At 39.3% G+C, this 18,840-nt stretch overlaps 1 protein-coding gene across 1 annotated transcript; it reads left to right on the forward strand.

Annotated features, from left to right (window-relative positions):
• Nucleotides 1–1,668: 1,668 nt before the first annotated feature.
• Nucleotides 1,669–9,726, forward strand: LOC126816775 (vitelline envelope sperm lysin receptor). Its single transcript, XM_050543496.2, has 9 exons — nucleotides 1,669–1,733; nucleotides 2,827–2,866; nucleotides 3,702–3,747; nucleotides 3,995–4,173; nucleotides 4,285–4,433; nucleotides 6,953–7,107; nucleotides 7,433–7,668; nucleotides 9,285–9,319; nucleotides 9,675–9,726. Exons 2-9 carry the CDS (start codon nucleotides 2,828–2,830, stop codon nucleotides 9,676–9,678), a joined length of 843 nt encoding a protein of 280 aa, XP_050399453.2. The 5' UTR covers nucleotides 1,669–1,733; nucleotide 2,827; the 3' UTR covers nucleotides 9,679–9,726.
• The last annotated feature ends 9,114 nt before the right edge of the window (nucleotides 9,727–18,840 follow it).

Genomic DNA, 18,840 nt, shown 5'->3' on the forward strand with positions numbered 1-18,840 from the left:
CCGCCAAGTCGGTTAGAAGACGGAGACGTATTTTTTTAACAGCGTGTTGTGTCGCTCATACTGACTCTAGCGAGGTAAGCGTAAGGTCTTATTTTCTCACTAAGATTTTCATTTATATTGTTCAGGCGTTCACAGGGACTGACACGCGACCGTTTCGCAGTAAAAAGTTGCCCAGTAAAATTGACTGGGAAGCCAGACTTTTTTCTCCAAGGCTTCAATAACACGTTCCCTGGACGTAGAGGCGAGTGTAATGAGACCTACGTTCAGAGCTGGACTAGGAAACCGCCAACCGGAAGTGGCCGAAATTTTTGCTACTCAGAGATCTTATCAATGTAATCATTATCTGTAAGTTTCATTAAAATCGGGTAACAATTGCGGTCTGTAGTCGTAAGGCTATTTTGAAATTCTTGCTTACCACATGTGGCAAATAGCCACTGCCTTAAATTTCACCATTGTAGTTCGTCTATTTATAGCAATTCTCTCTCTCTTTTCTCCCCTTTTGCATGCCCATTTTTGTTGATTTTTTGGTCTAGAATGGACGAAGAGGGTTTGAATTAACATTATCTGCCAGGTTTTGGTAAATATTCATGATTTTGAGGCGGAAGGATAACAGGGTTATCAGGTTGGCTACGGCGATATGTATGGCAACTAGTTACATGTTTTTAGTATGCTTCTTCAAGTTTGTGTATCTCAAAATTTTGGTGGTCAACCTCATACAAATTTTAGTGCAAAGACATGACCATTTGTTCCTCTATCTGTAGTGAAAAGCATTGAGGCCAACGAAAATTTTGGGAAAAGCTGGAGGTGGGCAAAGAGGCCAGAATTGACATTGAAGTCAATATGGAAATTAATGGTGGTCTGCCTCCAAATAACACTAGCAATAACATTATAGTTACCTCCCTTGTTTTTTATACGGACAAAGCTATTTTTAGTCTTTCTCTCCCTTTGCCCTTTTCCTCCTTTTGTATGGCGATTGATTTTTGTTGACGTTTTGGTGTAGAATCGAAGAAAAAGGTTTGAAAATAGATTTTCTGCCAGATTTTGGTAAATATTCATGATTTTTAGGCGGACAGATACGAGAGTGGAGAGGATGGTTAGGTTGAAAAAAGGGCCGAAAATTGCATGTTTATTCGTCTTTACTATTTCATTTCTATTGAAAATCAACAGCCAGGAACATATTTGATTAAAATGAATTATATCTACTATTTTCCGAAAAAACAACAATATTTGATAACGTTTATCAGTAAAAGAGGTCTGAATTAATTCCGTGCGTATTTGGTTTTTTTTGTTGGTTTTTCTTTGGGGGGGGGGGGGGGGGGTGCTGTTATGCTTGGTGGGGGGGGGGGGCGCTGTTATGCTAGTGGCGTCACTAGCGCAATCGTTAAAACAAATTACGTTTGAGCCGAGGTGTAATTTTCAAAAGTTTATTCTAATTTCTGTCTATTGGTAAATATAGATACATGTAGACCATCTTCTGCATCTTACCTTGAACTTCATATACTGAATAAATTATATTCCAGTGTAACACCTAGTAGTGGGTTTAATGTGTGACAATAGGTTTCCGAGATTGGTCAGCCATTCGTTTATTAGTTTTTAGGCAGCCTTGTCATTCCATAATTGAACTCGCCTTATCACCAATACTAATGCACGTGCAGTTAGTGTGCAGATGAGTATAAAAGGAGTGATTGTTGACGCATGTGTTATTAGAGTTTGAAACGATACAACAAAAGCAGGTATGGTTGGTTATGTGTTTATCGGATTTGCTATGTTTTATGTACATTTTTGCCAAATAAGTTTGTAATTTAACCCAATCGTCGGAAGAAATTATGCATTTGTTGGGCTATGCTTTAATTTAGTGTTATTATATTTTTTAAAAAAATCATTTGAAAAGAGGAGTTGATAGGATTACATTAAACATAAATTATGCTAGAAATGGTTCCACTACTGATGTCTTCCATCTTGCTCCAGCCACAGTAGTGGACCGTCCCAAGGCCTTCCTTCTTAGCAAGTTTTGTAGTCATTTGACTACTGGCCTATAACTCCCTTAATTTCCAATTACACTAATGCCCAAACTGTACTGTACATACCTTAACATATAATAAACCAATTCCCATTGAGGTACGGTGAAACCTTATCGTATTAAAATGATTTGATTAAACCCAACTGCTATGCGAAATTTCTGTTCACTTTAAAATTGCCGCCGAACCAGAATCACGAAAATACAGAAAAACTGTTGGATAAGATTATGATTTCAGTGTTCCACTCTTCACTATTTGTAACATAATTACTTATTTCCATGTGATGTGTTGAAATATTTTGCAATTGGAACCTAATTTTACTTGCTCAAGATTCAAAAAGTGTATCAATTTCAGCCGTGGTTAAGAATTGTCACGGCTACAAATTGCAGTTAACATGTTATCTAATGTAAATTATTAGACATTAACTTATCCAGGCCATAATCAACTCGTGTCATTGCTAGCCTGTGACATTTACTGGATTAGGATCCGATTTGCGACTCGACTTTCATTCATGATTTAATCATGAAATGATAAACTTTTTTATCGTACCGATGATCGAGGCTAGGCCGAAAATTCAATGGCAGAATTTTCGGTTCAGAGTGGATCAATTTTAACTTAAATTTTCAAATACCCTTTACATTATCTAGTTTTTAACTATTATAGTGAGAACTGTCAGCTCTTTATTCTCCCATAATGTATCTTTAAATTCCTTCAATCTGACAATTTTCCCGATAACCTTTACATACAAAACAACGATGGGGCCTGTTATTTTTTTATACTTAGATCTCACAAACTTATCTTATTTCAGAATGGCTATAGTGATTCTATCGTTGACACTTCTGTCATTGGTAAGTACTTATCCACTAATGAAACAATGTCCACGGAAATATCCTCGCCGGTCAGCTTTGCTAAATTTATTGGAAATTAAAACTCGTCATGCAGTTCCAGAACTAGGTAATGTCGATACTAACATATGGTTCAGTTTATTTAAATTCGCTTGCGTGTAGGGGTCTTTAGCTGTGGTAGGAAACAGATGACCCGGAGAAAACCCACGAGGTTGGACAGGCAACCCTACTCCTTGTCACGTACAACTGTGAGTTAGAACCCGCAGTCTTTCAATTGTGTAACATTGGTCCCATTTTAAAGCAGATAAGTCTCTAACTCCAACCATCCAGTCTTCGACAAAAACACGAATTATTTGTCAATTGAAATGAAGATTGATGTTGTGGTCTTACCGGGAAAAGATGTGCTTCTGATATCCAATATTTAAGACAAAATAATAGTTTAGCATTTGGTGCGCACATCCTGTACTATAATGCGTTTTGGGCGCCATATGTAACAAGGGACTCGAAGAACGAGTCAATTATCGACAGCATGGGCAATACTGTCGGTGTAGACTGGAATAACCAGACACTAGATACTCCTTCGATTGAGACTTCTGGCAAATTTCGCCGAACATAACTTTGAAATTGAGTAAAACGGAAAATGAATTTAAATCGGTTTATATACATTGATATTACATATGCGTTGCGACCTATTCGTCTCAATTTTGTAGGTCCCACATAGTAGCAATTTAGCTCCTTTTATGGTTTTGTCAATCGAATCGGAGCATTGTTTTTTTTGATACAAGAAATTGTAACTCTTAGGCCACGTGACCTGTTCTATGACTCTTTATTTTTGTAGGCTATGACGTCGGCTATGAGTATTCCGAATGGTTACATTCTGGATGGTAAGTAATCTTTTCTTTTCAATCGGATTTTCTTTAAATATTTTCTGATTAAGTAGTCCTATTCGAGATGTTGCTGTCAGGATCTAATCGCCCGGGTGATCTGTCTTAACCCAAGTTTTCTGCCTCAACCCAAGCTTTATTCATAAACTAAATAGTTTTTGATCGAGTTTCAACTTTCTGCGTACTGTCCAGGTAAAGCTTAGCTTGCTTCATCTGGTCATTCTTTAAATAAAATTTAATGTTTCAGTTACACCACTTTGTGGAAGCTCTGTCAGAGCTAGACCTGTTGTAAACATCTTGACAGACTTAAATATTCGAGCTGTAGCTAGATGTGCTAATGGAGATCTGAATTTTACCAAAATTGATGCAGCTAATTACAAACTTGCTGGTAGTTATGTACATAGTTCCAGTGGATGTCTATTTGTCGTAAGTATATAATTCGACACAAGATTGAAATCGAAAGTTCATGACATATTAATTGTATTTTGTCGTCGAATTGTTATCTAACGGCTTAATTAGTTGTAATTTTATTTTCAGAATCATAAAGGAACATATAAATTAGATGTAGCTATAATGTATGGTTTACCAGGATCTGGTTTATTAGCTAATGAACAAGTTTATACTGTATCATGTTCTTTCAATTCTAAAGCTAAAATCTCGGCTGCTCGTCATCAAGTAGTCGGAGGGTAAGCTGCTTACTTAACATCGATTAACAATAGTATGCCAAATATACTATTCAAAAAAAGTAGGGGATATTTGATTTTGGGGGCATAATACTAAAATATGCAAATGACTACGAAAAGTCACTATAGAACCTAACAGAAGAAACATTTCCAGTTACATGTGACGCCCAAACGCACCAATAGCTACCGCATGGAATGCAGGTGATGCTTGGGATAATCATGGGGGTCCAACCCAAGATTTGCACGACACTGACTTTGAATGTTACAGTCATTGTGGCATTGAATTCCAGGGTGGAAACATCAGTTTAATTGTTTTAGTGACCAGAAAACAAATTTTGATATGCGTCGGCGGTTGTGGCGCGGACGATGAATGTTTCTCAGTCTGTCATAAGCAGGCTATGGTCCAGATACCGTGATACACAATCTGTACAGGACAGACCACGCTCAGGTCGACCAAGGGCGACAACTCAAGCCCAGGATCGATTTATCCGTACCTTGGCCTTGAGAAATCGTGTCATCACAGCAAATCAGATCAGCGCTCGTCTTCAAACAGACACTGGTGTGAGAGTGAGTGGCCAGACTATTCGGAATCGACTGCATAGGGGTCACCTTCGCGCCCGACGTCATCGCGTGATCCCTTGTTTGAGAGATCATCACATTCAGGCAAGACGTCGTTGGTGTAGGGATCGTCAACACTGGGATAATCGACGCTGGAGCAATGTGATGTTTTCAGATGAGTCAAGGTTCACTGTTGATTTTTTGGACAGACGTAGGAGGGTGTGGCGTCGTCGAAACGAGCGCTTCCAAGACGTTAACGTCATCAGACATGATCGATTTGAGGGTGGTTCTGTTATGGTGTGGGGAGGCATCACTGTTGCTGGAAGAACGGCTTTACATGTTGTTGCAGGGCGTGTTACAGGCCAGTACTACCGGGACAACATCTTGGCAGTCCATGTTGTGCCGTTCGCACGACGTCATGGCCGCCGTTTCATCTTCCAGGATGACAACGCAAGATGTCACAGGGCCAGGATCGTTACAGGTTACCTCCAACAACAGAACATCACCTTGGCCAGCACTGAGTCCCGACCTCTCCCCCATCGAGCATGTCTGGGACATGCTTGGACAGAGGTTACGTCAACGTCAACAACGTCCTGCCAATGTCCAAGAACTTGGGACAATCTGGACCAAAATGACCATAGACGTCTCATTAGGAGTATGCCACGTAGGATCAATGCTTGTTTGGCAAACAGAGGAGGATTTACCCGTTACTGACTTGGTTGTGATGCTGTGGTAACTTTGCTGTTTGACCCCGGGTATCATTTTACCCTTATAATGGTCAGTCTGTGCCTTACTTAGTCTAACGATCATTTGGAATAAATCGATGAATGTGAACTTCATTTCATTTTGTCATTTGTTTCTTCGTCAGTTTCATTAGGTGACTTTAATAACACTTAAAAATCAAATATCCCCTACTTTTTTTGAATAGTATATTTCCTTCAGTTGTGGTCAACGCAAATTTTTACACGTCCATATTTTTACGTGGACGTATACTGGTCGTCGCCCTCGTCCGTCTGTAATTTTCATTTGAGTCAAAGTTTGACAAACTTGAATATAGGTTTACCTGCAACAAATCTACGGTCGTTTCGATATTGGCATGTATCGGACTAACTTCCTGAATTATGACCCCTGATTGTATGAAAAATCACTTTATCTTGTGGACCCTCCTGGAGGTCGCAATTTGTCCAGATTTTAAAAATCGTTTAAAATATTTTGTTACACCCTGATACTCTAGTTAGAATTTCTTAAATCGGATTAAAGAACGGACGCTCCTTGAACGCAAATAGTGCGAAAAATACGAAGATGTGGGGTCACCATGTGTCCGATCTTCATGAAACTTGAAAATATGTTTACATCTCACAGATCTCGATTCCTTACTGGATTATGGCCCCTGATTGTACGAAAAATCAAGTCCTACCATTGCTATCTCGTGGGCGTATCTTGCATGACAACCGCTGGTTAGACTACTGCGGAACTAGTTTATTAACAATAAGTATGTAAGATTTAGATAAAGAGCTGACCATTCTTGCTAACATTGCTGTAGTCGCTCAACCAAACTGTTCTACAACATTGCTGTGGCCATGCCCCGTCTAAACCCATTTGAATTCGGATTTGACTGTGTCGGCATATTTCAAAACGGGACGTCTGGCTCGTAACCCGGTTTTACGTAGGCGTTTATGGACTGGTCTGAGATCCGACGTCCTCCAGGAATTGCATATTCCAGAAGCAAGTTGGAACCCTTGTATCCTTGGTGCTGTCGAGCGAAAACAAATTTCGGCATATTAGTGACCCTACATTCAAAACCATTTAAATAATGACATTAAAAACAAAGATTTATGGAAACATACCGTACAAATATAGTGAAAATGGGCTTTTGAAGACTATGAGTAATGTTAATCAAAAGCTGGAATGTCTTGGTAAAATTTTCGCTGTTAAATTAGTGTGGTTTTACTTATAACTTTCAGTTTGGTGTCTCCTCATGAAAAGTTATATAACGTAGGAACATCTGTATCCAGTTCGTATATTACATTAAATGTACAAGATATAAGACGTAAAACTATATCTACTAGTATACCTATTGATAAAGTTATTACTTTATATGCTGTATCTCTAGGCACACGTAAGTATTTATATTGGTAACCTTAACAATCGCATAGCCTATCTGAAATGTTCAATTACATTTGTTAGCGTGACGCATAATCGAATAATTCGCAAAATATATATTTTGAATACACCTAGCGGTAATAACGACACTTCGGTAGCTTTCTCAGGTTTTTAACTAATTCGGAACTCGATTTTCTTGACAAAACGTGTAATGCATTTGTAGATTCAACAATACGATTTGTTCCCAATTGTTGGTGACACAGTCGCTGATTGTTAACTGTCGCTATGGCCGAAATGTAATTATATTTACTAATGTAATATGTTCAATGTCTATTTTACAGTTAAAGAAATCGGACTTAGGGCCGTGTCTTGTTATGGTATTGGTGCCACCAACAAAAAGAGATACGCCATTCTGAGAGCTGGTTGTGGTGACGGTCAAGTTATACCTCACAATACAGGTTTTATAACTAATGGTAGAACGACAAGAAGTCCCTACTTTAAATCTTTCTATGTTGAAGGTGATAAACTTGTATCGTATGAATGTACTTTTCAACTATGTACAGTCAGCTGCAATGGAGTAAGTACTACAATTTATTTCACGCAAGGGTGGAAGCCCATCAACCCTTTCGACCGCTTGGGGCCCCTTGGCCTTTCGTTCGAGAAACTTCGGATAATTTCAAGCCTCAATCTTTTTCTTGTCTGGCTAATGAAGATGTGCCCGTGGCTTTGATATTGGCCGATCTGTCGAGTGAAGCTGTAACACAAGTACCGAAACTGCCCGACAAAATGGCCGCTCCTTGAACGCAAATAGTATGCAATACTAAGATCGTTCGAGGTGACAGTGTCCCAATTTTGAAACTTGAAATACCCAAAGATCTCGTTTACCAGATTCGCGCATATCTGATCTTAATTTCCTGGATAATAGCTTGTGCTTAGATTTGAGTAGACTTCATTGTACGCACAAGAACGTTATGCGTTCCAAGAAAAAACTTAAGCACAACTTAGTTCTTAAACATAGTCAATCTAAGCACAAGTCCCAAGCAAGGTATAGGGCATGCTTACCAACCTTAAGTCTGTTTCTGCTTCAAAAAGATGGCTGACCGTTGAGTTATTCGACGGCATTTTCGACACCTTTGATACCAAGGAGACCGAGAAAATCCTTCCCCAGAAGATAAGAATGCTATAGAAAATTTCGTTTTTACCCTGAAACCACTTTATTTATTTGCCAATTAGTAAACAATAGACTACAAACACACGGGCTACTTTAAGATCAGGCGCTCTCTCAATTATTCAGTTAGTTTGTATGTGTCTGCGTTTTTTTTTTATCTTGTGGCACATTTTATGTGTATAGGGGGCATGTCAAATGCATCTAAATCATGGATCGTATATAATAGTTCTGTCTAAATCAACCATGTGTATATATATATATATGACTTCAATGAAGCAGACGACAAATTTGACGTAATTCGCATACCAAAGTTGTTTTTATGACGTTAAAGAGCGTCGTAGTTTCAGATTATGGTAAACTTTACCAGTCACACATGTGCTTAGACTTATACTTGACTTGTGCTTACGTAAGAATGGTCTTGAGAATTTTCTAGGGACGTTATTTTTATAAGTTTTTTACGTAAGAAAAAGTGAAGCACGACTTTGTGCTTTAAGAATTTTCTAGGAACCGGGCCATGTTTTTGCTGCAAACAATAAGGATTTAAATCGGAAATATTGTCGGGCTATGCATATTTTAAGGGTCGTGGGGGCGATATGACGCCTTTTTTCCAAGTACCGTAATCAGTTTCTGCTGCAGACAATACAGATTTGTCGGGCTATGCATATTTAAGGGTCATGGAGCGATATGACGCCTTTTTTCCAAGATTTATCCACATTTCGATTGAAATGTTGCGTACCGGCATCTGAACTTAAATATTCAGATGGCAATCGCGGGTCATTTTGTTTTTATTTCGGAATTTTCATATTTGGCAGTTTTAGTGGTTAAATGCCGTTTTCGTAATACACGATCAGTCGATATAGATTTTGAACATCTCGGTAAACTTATAAACGTTTGCGGGATTAAACTAGATGAGAATTTATAGCCAATAAATGGGCTGAACCTGTGCTCTAAAAGTTTGAATACTTTGGTAAATTGTAAGTATCGGTCTACATAATTATATTACAATGTGTGCTTTTCTTTTTCAGAGCTCGTGTTCAGTTGGCAGTAACTACGTAAAGGGGTAAGTAAATATCTACTGATATTTTGAGGGTGTAAAATTATACCCTGATCCGAATTCTGGCCTGCAAAAAGATTCCGGTGTTGGGGTTACTGCGCTGGCTAGGAAGTATTGTCTTCCTAAAGCAATTGTAATTCTAAGTTTCGAACCTTGACTTTATTTCGAATTAACAAATACCACGAAAATATCCAAACATAGGATCTACTTGGCATCACAAAAGGTACAAAATATTGCCACTGTCTATATTAAACCCGTAAAGGCGCAAATACGTGGGATAGCTACAACGATGTAGTTTCGATATATTGTCATTTTTTTGTTCACCACACTTTAAAATTAAAAATCCATTTTTATTTTCCAGGTGAAGTCGAACAACTCTGAATTTGTTTAGAAAATAAAACTTAAATTCATTAGTATTTACATTTATTTTAATGTGATATATTGTCCGATTTAGTTGAAACTTATACGGCCCTGTCCGTCCATACGTACGTCCACAATTTAAGCACTCTACAGTGCACAATTTTTTTATCCGATTTTAACGAAACTTTGGAGTGTCTATCCCCCAAAGATCTTGATAGCCTTTCGATATTTTCACATAACGGATCGTAACGTCCTGCATTATTGCCCCTGGTTGTATGAGAAATCAAGTTTTTATCTTCTGGTTCCTTTTAGAGGACGATTATCAGATTTAAAAAAAAAAACGTTCGAATATATCGCCGTTACACTGTTGTGTAAAAAAATATGTGTATCAAGGTTCTTGACCTGCTAAAAGTCACAATTTTGATTAGATTTTGAACTTGAAACATCAACCCAAATATCTTGGATTCCTGTAGATATTCGCGTTTATCGGATCATAACTTCTGAATTATGGCCCTTGTTTGTACGAAAAATCGCCTTTTTAGCTTGTGGTCCCCCCAAAAGGTCACAATTTTTATTATACGCCCACATTTTCATGTGGACGTATATTGTCGTCCCTGTCCGTCCACAATTGTTTGAAGTCTACAGGTCACAATTTTTATCCGATTTCAATGGAACTTGAAATATAGGTTTACCCCCCTAAGATCTCGGTTCCTTTCGATACTGGCATGTATCGGACTATGGATTATGGCCCTTGATTGTACGAAAAATCGCGTTTTTAGCTTGTGGTCCCTCAAAAGGTCACAATTTTTTATTATACGCCCACATTTTCATGTGGACGTATATTGTCGTCGCCCCTGTCCGTCCGTCCACAACTGTTTGTGAACACTCTACAGGTCACAATTTTTATCCGATTGAAAAAAACCTTGTGAATATATGTTACACCCTAATAATGGTTGAGTTCGAATTTCGTAAAAATCGGACCGAAACTGACGTGACAAAATGGCCGCCCCTCGTTCGCAAATAGTGTCAAAAATATTGCGTATCAGGATTGTGGACCCTCTGGACGTCACAATTTTCATCCGATTTTGATGAAACTTGAAATGCATGTTTATAAACCACGGATCTCGGTTCCTTTCGATATTCGCGCATATCGGACCATAACTTCCTGATTATGGCCCTTGTACGAAAAATCACGTTTTTAGCTTGTGGACCCCATGAGGTCACAATTTTCATCTGATTTTGATGAAATTTGAAATTAATATTTATAACCCAAATATCTTGGTTCCTCTATTTTTGTGCATATCAAATTGTAACTTCCTGAATTATGGCCCTTGATTGTACGAAAAATCACGTTTTTAGCTTGTGGTCCCTGTAGAGGTCACAATTATCAGATTTTAAAAAAAAACGTTCGAATATATCACCGTTACACTAATGTTTGACTTCGAATTTCGTGAAAATCGGGCCAAAACTGCTGGACAAAATGGCCGCCCCTCGTACGCAAATAGTCTAAACATCTGGTAAATCAAGGTTATTTACCCTCTAGAGGTCACAATTTTCGTCCGATTTTGATGAAAGTTGAAATACGTGTTTATAACCCAAAGATCTTGATTCCTTTCGATATTCGCACATATGGGATTGTATCTTCCTGAATTATGGCCCTTGAATGTACAAAAAATCACGTTTTTAGCTTGTGGTCCATGTAGAGGTCACAATTTTTATCTGATTTAAAAAAAACAAAAAAAAAATTTGATGTGAAATATATATACTATTCAAAAAAAGTAGGGGATATTTGATTTTTAAGTGTTATTAAAGTCACCTAATGAAACTGACGAAGAAACAAATGACAAAATGAAATGAAGTTCACATTCATCGATTTATTCCAAATGATCGTTAGACTAAGTAAGGCACAGACTGACCATTATAAGGGTAAAATGATACCGGGGTCAAACAGCAAAGTTACCACAGCATCACAACCAAGTCAGTAACGGGTAAATCCTCCTCTGTTTGCCAAACAAGCATTGATCCGACGTGGCATACTCCTAATGAGACGTCTAAGGTCATTTTGGTCCAGATTGTCCCATTCCTGTTGCAACGCAGCAGCAAGTTCTTGGACATTGGCAGGACGTTGTTGACGTTGACGTAACCTCTGTTCAAGCATGTCCCAGACATGCTCGATGGGGGAGAGGTCGGGACTCAGTGCTGGCCAAGGTGATGTTCTGTTGTTGGAGGTAACCTGTAACGATCCTGGCCCTGTGACATCTTGCGTTGTCATCCTGGAAGATGAAACGGCGGCCATGACGTCGTGCGAACGGCACAACATGGACTGCCAAGATGTTGTCCCGGTAGTACTGGCCTGTAACACGCCCTGCAACAACATGTAAAGCCGTTCTTCCAGCAACAGTGATGCCTCCCCACACCATAACAGAACCACCCCCAAATCGATCATGTCTGATGACGTTAACGTCTTGGAAGCTCTCGTTTCGACGACGCCACACCCTCCTACGTCTGTCCAAAAAATCAACAGTGAACCTTGACTCATCTGAAAACATCACATTGCTCCAGCGTCGATTATCCCAGTGTTGACGATCCCTACACCAACGACGTCTTGCCTGAATGTGATGATCTCTCAAACAAGGGATCACGCGAGGACGTCGGGCGCGAAGGTGACCCCTATGCAGTCGATTCCGAATCGTCTGGCCACTCACTCTCACACCAGTGTCTGTTTGAAGACGAGCGCTGATCTGATTTGCTGTGATGACACGATTTCTCAAGGCCAAGGTACGGATAAATCGATCCTGGGCTTGAGTTGTCGCCCTTGGTCGACCTGAGCGTGGTCTGTCCTGTACAGATTGTGTATCACGGTATCTGGACCATAGCCTGCTTATGACAGACTGAGAAACATTCATCGTCCGCGCCACAACCGCCTGTGTTGTGCCGATCTGTAGCATGACAAGGGCACGTAGCCTTTCATTTTGGGTAAGCCGACGCATATCAAAGTTTTCTGGTCACTAAAACAATTAAACTGATGTTTCCACCTGGAATTCAATGCCACAATGACTGTAACATTCAAAGTCAGAGTCGTGCAAATCTTGGGTTGGACCCCCATGATGATCCCAAGCATCACCTGCATTCCATGCGGTAGCTATTGGTGCGTTTGGGCGTCACATGTAACTGGAAATGTTTCTTCTGTTAGGTTCTATAGTGACTTTTTTCGTAGTCATTTGCATATTTTAGTATTATGCCCCCAAAATCAAATATCCCCTACTTTTTTTGAATAGTATATTCACATCACCATTACACACTAAGATCAAGGGTTCCTTTTCATAATCGCGTATATCCGAACGTAACTTGCTGGATTTCAGCTACTGATTGTTCGAAAAATCACATTTTGAGCATGCGAATTCTCTAGAGGTCACATTTTTTTTCCGATTTTAAAAACCGTTTAAATATCACCATTCCACCATAATGAAGGTTGAATTCGAATTTCGGGAAAATCTAAATGAAACTGCCCGACAAAATGGCCCGCAAATTGTTTAAAAGTATGCTACGAAGGTTGTGGACCCTAGGTTCACAATTTTTATCTGATTTTGATGAAACTTAAACGTCTCAAAGATCTGTCCCTTTTGATATTTGCGCATTTCAGACCACAACTTTCTGGATTCTATCAGCCAATCACGTGATTCTGAGATAGCAATACGCATGCTCCAATCAGTGCGATACATGCTCTCGAGGAAGGACACATTATTCTAAAGACATAAAACTGTCTTTTATTTGCCTCTACATAGTGATTAATATCACTGGCACATCAATTTCGATAATTCGAAATTAATAAACTATAATTTTTATTCAACTACTACTTAATTAGTAGATGGTACCATTACTTATTAAAAATAAACTTATGGCGGGATGGCAGACGCCATTTTAAAAGAAGCCTCGCCTTCACAACTTACACCAAAGAGGGTTAAATTGAAAGACAATACAAGCATGAAAAATGATTCTCTCGAGAAATCATCTACAGTCGCTACTAAAAAGTCAAGGAGTTCGAAGAAATCGTCTGCTGTAGAAAAATCAAAGGCGAAAGATAATACCTGTAGTGTTATTTCATCTGGCAACATCGCCAACTCGCCCTCCGCCGCCGGTCAATCCGGGTCGAACTCGAACTAATCGACGGATGATTCTAATATTGCCGTCCAAACTTTACTAGAATTAAAGAAACTTTGTTCATCAATGAGTGAAATGAAGTCTTCGATTCTTTTGCTAGGGTGACCCACCATAAATAAATATCTCCATATATATCGACAATTTCGCCACAATATTTATATATATGCCAAGCCTCAAATCAGTTTCACACAATTATAGTCACTAAATAAACGATCATGTTGTACTTAATAAGCTATGACCATTAATCATCTATAAATAATAGACTGAAAACTGGTTCCATGTGTCGCCCATAACATCCAGACACTTTTGAGTAAAAGATAGGTTACGTGCCCTTGTTTTGAAATTAGAGTCGCTTAACCAGTCTATCGACCATTCTAAGGCTGATTGACAGGTCGGGATAATCAAGACTACTTTTTTACGAAACATAACAGAAAGCTAGAACAAGAAATTGAATTAAGAAATGAGCACGTTAGCTAGCTCAACAATTGTTTTAAGAAGCTTGTAAAAGTAAAATGAAACTACTGCTAGTATCATGTTCCTGTCTAACCCGAGTGTTTCAGAGATAGTATTTGTACTAAACCAAAAGATGCCGCTCTTAACGGTACAGTTAATGATAAAGCGATTTAAAAAATGAAACGAACGTAATTTCTAAATCTGCTGTAATAACCAAGAAGCTTAATTTTACTGCTTTTCAAAATCGTCAACAATAAATTTTTTACGGCTGTAATAGTTGATAGATTTGTAGAGAATTGCACGTGCCATGGCTATTTATAGTATCATACTGTCAGAAAGTTGGCCTCGACACGGCGAATGTGCACGCTTCAGTGGTAGTCTCGAACTATCAGCGGTTGACTGTATTTCTGTAGGTGCATGGGCCACCCTACTTTTGCTCGTCTTGAAGAATTCCCAGGGACAAGTCATCTTAGCCTTCAGTACGACTACGAGTCAAACGATTCGGATTATATACAACCATCACAATTCAAGGTCAAGGTTACTGAGGACAATACCGGAAGTGAGGACCCGGCATCAAAACTTAATTTATGTACTGTCAAAAGACGAAAATCAAACAGATACAATAGATACGGACGAGTCGGAAGATGACTTTGATGCTTTATCATCGTTAAAATCGAGCATTACAAGAGATGACCTAATAGGAACCAAAGTAGATGACGATTTAGCACTTATCGACACGACAGCTTTCACTTACTCGAATAAACAGGATTCCGACGTTCAAATACTAATTCTCAATATCAACCAAGGCATTACCCATATAATAGACCTGGACCTTCGTCTCAGAGATTTTATCCTAGTGCTAGTGGTTCTAGCTCTAATTACAGACAAAGAGATCGACCTTTTTTATACAAAGGCCGACAGAACAATTTCAAACCTCCAGAAAAAAGGGGGGGGGAGGCCACAGATACCTCAGCGACCAAAAAACCCAAAGTAGGCGAGTCCAACAATCATAATAAAAAGGGTCATGCAGGTTTATTGAGATACTATATTCCAGAGTGGAAGAAAATAACAAATGATAAGTTTATCCTTAGTACCCTAGAGGGTCTGGAAATTGATTTTACTGACGAACCGGTTCAGTTTCATGAACCTAGAGTAATTCCATTTAATGACTTTGAATCCGAAATCATTAACAAAGAGATTGAAAATCTTTTAAATAGGGGAGCAGTGGAACTGACCTCACCCTCCGATTCACAGTTCGTTTCAAATATTTTCATTCGCCAAAAGAAAAATGGCAAATGTAGATTAATTTTTAATTTGAGTGATATGAATAAATCAGTTGAATACAAACATTTTAAAATGGAAAGCCTACAGTCAGTTTGTGACATGATTAAACCAGGTGTGTTTATGGCATCCATCGATTTAGAAAATGCATTTCATTCTATAAATGTAACTCCAAACTCTAGGGAAAAGTTAAAATTCCGTTGGAATAATGAGTTATATCAGTATACCTGTATGCCCTTTGGGCTACCATCTAGTCCTAGAGTATTTAGTAATATTATGAAGCCGGTTATGGCACACTTTCGACGTAATGGCATTCTGTGTGTCATATACATGTATATATATCGATGACATTTATATTCAGCCAGACTGTCCTGAGGAATTAAAACAACATTTAAATAGTATTATTACCGATCTTGAATATCTAGGTTTTACTATAAATTATGAAAAGTCATGTCTTACTCCAACTACAGAGATTAAGTATTTAGGATTTACTATCAATTCTGAACGTATGGCGATACGATTGCCACAAGAAAAAGCAATAGACATAGTAAAATTTGGGAAGAAAATTCTAATCAAAAAGGCACCATCTATAAGAGATGTTGCGAAATTGATTGGACTTTACAATTCGGCAATGCCAGCTGTCAAATATGGACAGTCACATTTTAGACATCTTGAACTTAACAAACTAAGTTACCTTAGGCCTAACAACTGGAATTTTGATTCCAAAATGAAAGTTAATAAACAATCTAAAAATGAGATCATATGGTGGAACAAAAATCTTCTCAATTCTGAGAAACCTATCATTATGCCTGAACACGACTTCATAATCCATCCAAACAGACTCGAGTGGTCTAAGTTGGGGTGCAATATGTTCTGGGAAATCTGTTGGTGGAAATTGGTCTATGGGGGAAAAACAATTACATATTAATATATACTATTCAAAAAAAGTAGGGGATATTTGATTTTTAAGTGTTATTAAAGTCACCTAATGAAACTGACGAAGAAACAAATGACAAAATGAAATGAAGTTCACATTCATCGATTTATTCCAAATGATCGTTAGACTAAGTAAGGCACAGACTGACCATTATAAGGGTAAAATGATACCCGGGGTCAAACAGCAAAGTTACCACAGCATCACAACCAAGTCAGTAACGGGTAAATCCTCCTCTGTTTGCCAAACAAGCATTGATCCGACGTGGCATACTCCTAATGAGACGTCTAAGGTCATTTTGGTCCAGATTGTCCCATTCCTGTTGCAACGCAGCAGCAAGTTCTTGGACATTGGCAGGACGTTGTTGACGTTGACGTAACCTCTGTCCAAGCATGTCCCAGACATGCTCGATTGGGGGAGAGGTCGGGACTCAGTGCTGGCCAAGGTAATGTGGTGATGTTCTGTTGTTGGAGGTAACCTGTAACGATCCTGGCCCTGTGACATCTTGCGTTGTCATCCTGGAAGATGAAACGGCGGCCATGACGTCGTGCGAACGGCACAACATGGACTGCCAAGATGTTGTCCCGGTAGTACTGGCCTGTAACACGCCCTGCAACAACATGTAAAGCCGTTCTTCCAGCAACAGTGATGCCTCCCCACACCATAACAGAACTACCCCCAAATCGATCATGTCTGATGACGTTAACGTCTTGGAAGCGCTCGTTTCGACGACGCCACACCCTCCTACGTCTGTCCAAAAACTCAACAGTGAACCTTGACTCATCTGAAAACATCACATTGCTCCAGCGTCGATTATCCCAGTGTTGACGATCCCTACACCAAAGACGTCTTGCCTGAATGTGATGATCTCTCAAACAAGGGATCACGCGAGGACGTCGGGCGCGAAGGTGACCCCTATGCAGTCGATTCCGAATAGTCTGGCCACTCACTCTCACACCAGTGTCTGTTTGAAGACGAGCGCTGATCTGATTTGCTGTGATGACACGATTTCTCAAGGCCAAGGTACGGATAAATCGATCCTGGGCTTGAGTTGTCGCCCTTGGTCGACCTGAGCGTGGTCTGTCCTGTACAGATTGTGTATCACGGTATCTGGACCATAGCCTGCTTATGACAGACTGAGAAACATTCATCGTCCGCGCCACAACCGCCTGTGTTGTGCCGATCTGTAGCATGCCAAGGGCACGTAACCTTTCATTTTGGGTAAGCCGACGCATATCAAAATTTGTTTTCTGGTCACTAAAACAATTAAACTGATGTTTCCACCCTGGAATTCAATGCCACAATGACTGTAACATTCAAAGTCAGAGTCGTGCAAATCTTGGGTTGGACCCCCATGATGATCCCAAGCATCACCTGCATTCCATGCGGTAGCTATTGGTGCGTTTGGGCGTCACATGTAACTGGAAATGTTTCTTCTGTTAGGTTCTATAGTGACTTTTTTCGTAGTCATTTGCATATTTTAGTATTATGCCCCCAAAATCAAATATCCCCTACTTTTTTTGAATAGTATACTAGAAACTAAGGCCATTCTAATGGCACTTTTATCATTTGACAAAACTTATGAATTTCATAACACCAGTATTCATATACAGTGCGACAATTCGACTGCTGTTAGCTACATCAAAAAAGTGGGGGGAACCAAATGTATACAGTGCAATGAATTGGCACAGGAGATCTGGTCGTGGTGTGAGAGCAGAAATCTCTGGCTTTCAATTTCGCATATTGCTGGAAAACACAACACCTTGGCTGACGCAGCGTCAAGAGCTAACTATTCTGAAAGGACAGAATGGGCATTAGACGAAAAAGTTTTTCGAGACATTTTAGATTACTGCAACCTCACTCCTACTATAGATTTGTTTGCAAGCAGACTAAATCATAAACTAGATCGGTACGCCTCCTGGCATGTTGACCCTCATGCAACAATTATCAATGCCTTTTCATTTGATTGGAAGCAAATCGTATTTTGTTTCCCTCCATTCTGTCTACTACCCCGGTGTATTCAAAAAATCATAAAAGATCAATGTAAAGGCATAATCATTGCTCCTATGTGGCCAACACAGCCTTGGTTTTCACAGCTTATCAACATTTTATGTTTCAGACCAGTTATGTTACCACAGAGGAAGAACCTCCTCAAGATAATGGACAAATCACATCCAATGTGGAACAAACTACACCTGACAGCTTTTGTGGTGTCCGGAATTTATTCAGAGAGAGAGGAATTTCTCAGCAGGCAGCTGAAATTATCATCTCTTCATGGAAGCCTTCAACAAGAAAGCAATACTCATTCATTTTCCGAAAATGGACACTGCTTTGTAGT

This window comes from Patella vulgata, chromosome 3, assembly GCF_932274485.2.
Source record: "Patella vulgata chromosome 3, xgPatVulg1.2, whole genome shotgun sequence".
NCBI lineage: Eukaryota > Metazoa > Mollusca > Gastropoda > Patellidae > Patella > Patella vulgata.

Excerpts from the sequence above, each read along its gene's own strand:
- LOC126816775 (XM_050543496.2), top strand. The coding sequence starts at position 2,828 with ATGGCTATAGTGATTCTATCGTTGACACTTCTGTCATTG. Across the intron at positions 2,867-3,701 it reads CGTTGACACTTCTGTCATTG|GCTATGACGTCGGCTATGAG; the intron begins GTAAGTACTTAT and ends TTATTTTTGTAG. Across the intron at positions 7,108-7,432 it reads TGCTGTATCTCTAGGCACAC|TTAAAGAAATCGGACTTAGG; the intron begins GTAAGTATTTAT and ends TCTATTTTACAG.